General features: G+C 39.2%; 1 protein-coding gene across 1 annotated transcript; it reads right to left on the reverse strand.

Annotated features, from left to right (window-relative positions):
- Nucleotides 1–216: 216 nt before the first annotated feature.
- Nucleotides 217–1,632, reverse strand: LOC109191019. Its single transcript, XM_019341607.1, has one exon. It carries the CDS (start codon nt 1,630–1,632, stop codon nt 217–219), a length of 1,416 nt encoding a protein of 471 aa, XP_019197152.1.
- Nucleotides 1,633–7,114: the final 5,482 nt, after the last annotated feature.

The raw sequence follows: 7,114 nt of genomic DNA on the forward strand, positions 1-7,114 counted from the left end.
CACACGAGGTAATATCGTGGCCATCCGGACAACCATGAGCTTCGTAACCACCTTGCTACTGAAATTACAAAGGCTGATTGGCCTGTAATCAGCAAAAGTCCCAGGACTTGGTTTTTTCGGCAACAAGACAATGGATGTGTATGTGATAGCCCTAGTGAAATCCCTCCCAGCGAAATAACTCCGGACCATAGCGACTACATCATCCTGAATAATGTCTCAACAAGCCTTATAAAAAGCTCCCGAGAAACCATCCGGACCTGCCGCACTTGTAGAACTCATCTGCATTACCACTTCCTTGACTTCTTCCACCCCCGGGACAGCTATTAGCAAGTCATTATCATCTTCCATGACCAAACGTGGGATACAATATAATCTAGCCAGATCAAACCCACCCACTTCCGCCGTAAACATGCGCTCAAAAAAGGCCACTGCCTGCTGGGCTATTCCCTGTCTATCCTCCAACCAGACCCCGTCACCATTCTTAACTCGATGAATATACAATTTGCGCCTACGCTCTTTAACAATTGCATGAAAGTAACGGGAGTTTCTATCACCATCTTGTACCTCTGTTACACGCGCCTTCTGCTGCCTATATTCTTCTTCAATCGCTATTTGCTTTTTCAACATAGCCACCCCCTTTTGATATTCAATTAATGCCCGCTCATCCTCAGGGTGCTGCTGTAGCACCGCCTCTAGGTTATGGACAGTATCCTCATACTCACGCAGTTTAGCGAATATGTCCCCAAATACCGTTCTACTCCATTTACTTAGGACTTTGTCCAGTCTCTTTAGCTTAGCGGCCAGAACAAACATCGAGGCTCCATCCACTGGAGCTTGCCAGCCATCACGCACGACCGTCTGAAAAGCCTCATGCTTAACCCAGACGTTCAGGAAGACAAAATGTTTTGGCACCACCTGCGTGGTCAGCAAATTACAAGTTATTAAGAGTGGACTGTGGTCGGACGTGGCTTTTGATAAATGTCGTACAGATGTTTTGAACACCGCCTCCCACTCCGAGGTGTAGAGACAGCGATCTAACCGCATCCATATGGCCGCCTCCCCACGCCTCCCATTCCACCAAGTGAAACAGGAGCCATAGTAGGTTGCATCAATCAAGCCACACGCACTAACACACTCACAGAAGTCTAATGTCTTCCTATGAGAATAAGGCAGTCCACCCTTCTTTTCGTCCACACTCATTAAACAGTTGAAATTGCCCACAATTGACCATGGAACCCCCCCTGGAATCATCGGGCATACAGCTTTGAGCTCATCCCACAATGGGCCCCGAAGAGATTCCCTAGTTTTGGCATAAACAAAGGATAGCCAGAAGGGCGTGAGAACGGTGGAATGAGCACACAAAATAGTGACACACTGCTCCATTTGGCTCTCTATACTCACGGTCAGGTCGTTATTCCAAAACAGCCATATTCTGTTACCCGACCCGTACGCATTATCAAAGTTGAATTTTATTCTAAAAGACTCGAGCCTATCAGCCGTAAAGGCATTATCATATTTACATGGCTCAAGCAGACATAGAATAAAAGGCAAATGAGATCTAAGGAGAACGCGGGTCCTGCGAGCAGAACCATTGGAAGACACCCCTCGCACATTCCACACAAGGACCTTCATTTAGAAATAATAGAAGCGAGAACCGAAGGGCTAGACCCTTTTTCCGTAGAATTCCGGCCTGCACCAGCACCGGGATCTGTCTCAAACCCGAAGGTCCATGAATCCGGCTGGTGCTCTCGTTGTGGGACATCGCTATCTGAGAAGGTAGAGGTAGCCTGATCCCCGACCCTCTCTGACGTGGACGGCTTATAAGACCCCCCCTTAACCAGAGGGATCATGGGCACATAGATAGGATTGCCAAGCCCCTTGGCATCCGAACCTGGGGCCCGTAGGCTTCCCCCACTATCACTAAGTAGAGCAAACCCATTACTAGTGGGCACCGAGAAGGACGTTTCGGTGCCATCACTACCACGGGCCTGCCCGAATCCTGGTTCATAATAACCGGGGCCTTACCTTTCAACTGCCTCATCCTATATCTATAGTTCTTCCTCTGCTTATAGGTCATACCCTCAAGGCTTGCGCTTCCGAGCTCTTGTACTTTGTCGCCCGTAAGGGCCTCAATTGACATGTGAAGAGGGTTATGATACACCTCCCACTTATGAGACCGATCTAATCCCGCAACCCCCTTAGCCTGGAGTCCAGGGATTGTCTTTTGGGGACCGCCCTCCAGTTGCACCGGGGCATTAGCATTGCATACCGGGGCGACCTGAGGTACAGGAATTGTCGTTGTAACCTCGGCACCTGATTGTACCGGGCCATTAGCATTGCGTACCGGTGACCGTGGGCCATGTGGACCACCACCCATCTGACATGCAGATTCTAAGTGTCCTTGCTTTCTGCAAGTTAGACAGTATGGTGGTACCCGCTCATATTCAATTACCTGGTAGAAACGACAGTCTTCCCGACCTGGCCTTAAAGTCCCCATTCTAATAAACATCTTATGACGTAGAGGCTTTAACAGGTCCACTTCTAATAAACATCTTATTTTATTATTGATTTACAATTTCATGCACATTAACAAATGTCTTGGAGCACATACTGCATTGCTGACAAGATTATCATACTCCTGTAGGCATATTCTATTGTGTATAAACCACCCGGATACAGTACTGATCAACTGTATGAAAAGTTTCAAGAAAGTGTTAACCATGACATTGACACTGCTACTGGGGACCCTACAAACTCTCGTTTGGTAAATTAAATTCTACATACTTACATTACATTTGTATTTATAATTTCTCCGAACTAACATGTACAAAATGCAGTTCTTTTTCCCAGTCATTGCAACTGATCAAATATATGTCATATGCATTGATTTGGATGTTTATCATACATGCATACACATACTTGACAACTCTTCTGTTGATGGTGCTGGTATTGCGAAATATGGTGATATACAATTTCTTTTGGTGAGTACTAAGTCACACATTTTAAAACATTTTATGAAGTGTAGGATTTTCTGTTTTGAATGCTTTTCTATTTATTTGCAGAAAGACTACTTTGTGAGATATTTGAACCAAAGCGATTCATACAGTGCCGCAAACAGACTTAAAAAGATTACACCTGAGAGAATGTTAATGCAATTGAGTGATACCGAGAAGAAAGATGATTGTGGTGTATTTACAATGTGCCACATGCAAACATACATGGGGGGTGGAGTGACTGGTTTTCAAAGTGACAGCAGTAAAAATAAATCATCAGATCTTGCAGACCTCAGGGTCAAATACATTACAGCAATTTTAACTGCTGAAATCAATGAACTGTCTGGAAAAAACATGGAAAAGGCTGGTATTAAAGACGAAAAATAGTGAATATTTTTTAGTGTTAAAGGTTTTATTACATTACAGTAGTTCGGCATCTTGATATAAACTCCTTTGGTTTTGAAACACATTAATATATATTTTCACGCAACTTGTATGTTGCATGAACGCATATTAAAAATCACCTTATTAATTCATACAACTGATAATCATAATATGCGTCCACTTAGCCTTGAACGTGCTTTTTAAAAAATTTAATGTGCGTTCACTTTCGTGATAAATAAGTAATTGAAAGGAAAAAAAATAAACATGAAAAATCTTAACATGTTTATAAACCACAGTTAATATGTTTTGATATTCGGTATTAATAATTACATTACAACTTGCTTAAGTTCATATCTTAATGTGCGTTCATTTGCATACTAAAATAACATGGAAAATAATGATTATTAAAAACAAATATATAAAAAAAATACAAATTCAAATAAATTAATGTGCGTTCAAAATCACAATTACGTGCGAGTTATTAAAGTACAACGTGCGAGACCTCAGTTCTTGATGTGCGTTCGTTTGAGTACCAATTAAAATAAATCATTTCTCTCATAACTCTTTAACATGCGTCTCATATCTCTTTAATATGCGTCTCAAATCTCTTTAATATGCTTCTCATATATCTTTAATATGCGTCTCATATCTCTTTAATATGCATCTCATATCTCTTTAATATGCTTCACGTATATCTTTAATGTGCGTCTCATATATCTTTAATATGCTCTCATATCTCTTTAATGAGTGTCCGTCTGTCTAACACTTACTATGCGTGCATGTATTACACAGTATGCTTCAAAAATATAACTTAACATGCTCCATTTTCATAACCAAATAAACTAGATCAATTTTCTGAGATAAAAAAAAAAAAAAACAAATGCAGATCCATGAGAAATAAATATTATATAACAACAGAGAATGGAAAAAGATTTGGAAACAAAAACAATGGACACCGCAATGCTAAACGACCGAGAGACGATAGACAACTGAACGATTCTTTGAAAAACAAAAACAACGGCGACGGCAATGCGAACGACGATAGAGAACAGCGATGAAGGTCAATTTATTCAAAATTACTAACTTATCCCTCAGTACGTGAATACAATAAAAAATACGCGAATTTCAATCTTTGAGATCAACGGTCAAGATATTTTAACTCATTTAAAACGAACGGCATCCTTGCAACCGCACCTAATAGTGCCAACGGCACCAGAACCCGAACCTATATATATGTATATATATATATATATATATATATATATAGTCGAGTTCAGGTGCGGCCGCGTCTTCCCGTACGGTTAATGCGGCCGCACCAATAGTTATACAAATATACACCATCCATGTTAGTAAATGCACAACAAAAGACATGCACAAATTAAGTACGCATCACCAAAAATGCACCATTAGATATTAATAAAAGTACCACACAGTGTTTAGAAATACACCATTAGGCCTGTGGAGTTATATGGTGCATTGTTTTGTGTTGTGTGTTTTTTGGTGTATTTGTGCATTTCATTGTTGTGCTTTTTTCTAACACTATTGATGCCTTTTGTTAACACTGTTGGTGTATTTTGTCAAGCGACCGAACGGCCCGCACGGGACGGCGCGGCCGCATTTGAACAAAAGTATATATATATATATATATATATATATATATATATATATATATATATATATATATAATAATAATAATAATAAATGGTTTAAATCTCAAATTACCTCCAAAACTTTAATTCAAAATTTCAAAATAATATTTATGCAGAAATTTTATAAAATTTGCTAATTATTAACAATTGCTAATTGTCAAAAGTGTCAAAAGAATGTGGCCTCATAAAAGTGGATAGAACCTTTTTTTTTTTGTCCTAACCTGTAAATTTGAATTTTCCACTGTCCTTTTGCTTTCTGTCTCCCAATAATTACCAAGTTGGTTTCTAGGAAATTATGTGAAGTTGAAATTGACTTCGGACTTGAAGTAAAACACCTCTACAATTTCAATCCAATTTAAAAAACAATTATTTTCTTCTATTGATATATAAATTAATTTTAAATATTAACAAAATAGCTTTCAAAAAAAAATATTAACAAAATAATGGAAAAAAAAACTTCAAATTATGTGAAATCTTTTTGCAAAATTCAAAATAAAATAATTTGTATTTAGTAAATATTTGAAAATACATATTTATTATTATTATTATTATTACTATTATTGTTATTGTTGTTGTTGTTGTTGTTATTTAAAAAGCTAGAATGAATGAAAAAAAATCATAACGAAATTTTAAGATTACAAATCTTGCAAAAAAAGATACGTAGCTGAAATTTTAAAAGACTATATATCATATATCCTCATACAAGATTGAGACTTGAACCCTGTTAAAAGGTGGGAATAGTCTAATGAAAATTAATTTAAAAGTTAATTTTAGCGAATGTTTTTTTTTGTTTTTGGTGGTGATTCTAAATTTAATCCTAGAGTGTTGTTTTTGTCATTTAATATCCCAGACTATCATATTTTGAATATTTTTAGTCATTCGGTCCTTCCAATGACTTTTACGGTCAAACCATATTATAGGCAATGATATTTTAGTCTCTTCAAAATTTTTAATTATTTTTTTAATAAGTTTTTTTTTTTTTTTGGGAAAAAGGGGTGGGGTAGACCCAACAAGCTAAGACCTTGTGCCTTCAAAAAGCACCCGATCATTCCTCAACATCTCTATAATGCTATCTGGTGGCACATTAAACTCTATCCAATCACAGCGATTTCTAATCGCCATCTTAGCGAGCTCGTCAGCAACTGTATTATTTCTTCGCGGTGTATGTGTGATGTCGACATTCCACTCTCTTTCAAGCCATTCTTTGCACCATCTGATCAAATCCCCGCAGTGTCCTAGGGGTTCAGTCTCACCGGTAAGCCAAAGCTTTGCTTGTAGAGAGTCCGTTATCACCTTGATCCTTCTCTGGCCAATTTCCCAAGCCCATTTTATGCCTAGGTAGATTGCCCACAGTTCTCCTTCTGTAGCATTGCCAACCTTTGTCGTGCAGCTGAACCCTCCAATCCAATCCCCATTCTGGTTTCGCATAACTGCACCACATCCTGCAAGTTGCTCCTCCGAAACGAAGGAGGTGTCTGTATGCAGAGTTGTGCACCCATGCGTGCTCCAGAAAGTTTCTTCGTCCTCTGTTGGTTCCATCGCGGGGGCTTTTTGGCAACAAAAGCTTTCCTAGTCTCCATCCTCTGATCCCTTATCCACGCAATCTTGCTGCTCAGCTCCCTTCGTTCATTCTTGAACACCGCGTTACACCTCCATCTCCACACCCACCAAGCTACAAGTGAGAAGAGCTCGTTCCAGTTGCCTTCCACATCATTCTTCAATTTCCCTGAAACATTAAAGTCAATCCAAGCATCATAATTCATAGTATAGAACCATTTGTTAGCCCCAGGGGGTAGGAATACTTCCCATATAGGTTTCGCCTCAGTACAGTCACGTATGCAGTGATTGATATCCTCCTCGTCTTTGCCGCATAGAGGGCATCTTGGGTCACTGGTGAAACCCCTTCTTGTTCTCTCCAAATTTGTCATTAGCTTCTTGTGTTTAAGGAGCCACACAAAGTTGGAAATCTTCCTTGGTATCTTTAGCTTCCAGATGGATTTCCAGACTTTGTTTAGTTCCTGGTCCTCCATTTTAGTCGCTATGTTGTAAGCTGAAGTTACTGAACATCTTCCGCTGCAATCCAGCTTC

The sequence above is a fragment of the Ipomoea nil genome, unplaced genomic scaffold (genome assembly GCF_001879475.1).
Source record: "Ipomoea nil cultivar Tokyo-kokei standard unplaced genomic scaffold, Asagao_1.1 scaffold1612, whole genome shotgun sequence".
In the NCBI taxonomy this organism is placed as follows: Eukaryota; Viridiplantae; Streptophyta; class Magnoliopsida; order Solanales; family Convolvulaceae; genus Ipomoea; species Ipomoea nil.

Excerpts from the sequence above, each read along its gene's own strand:
- LOC109191019 (XM_019341607.1), bottom strand. The coding sequence starts at position 1,632 with ATGAAGGTCCTTGTGTGGAATGTGCGAGGGGTGTCTTCCAATGGTTCT.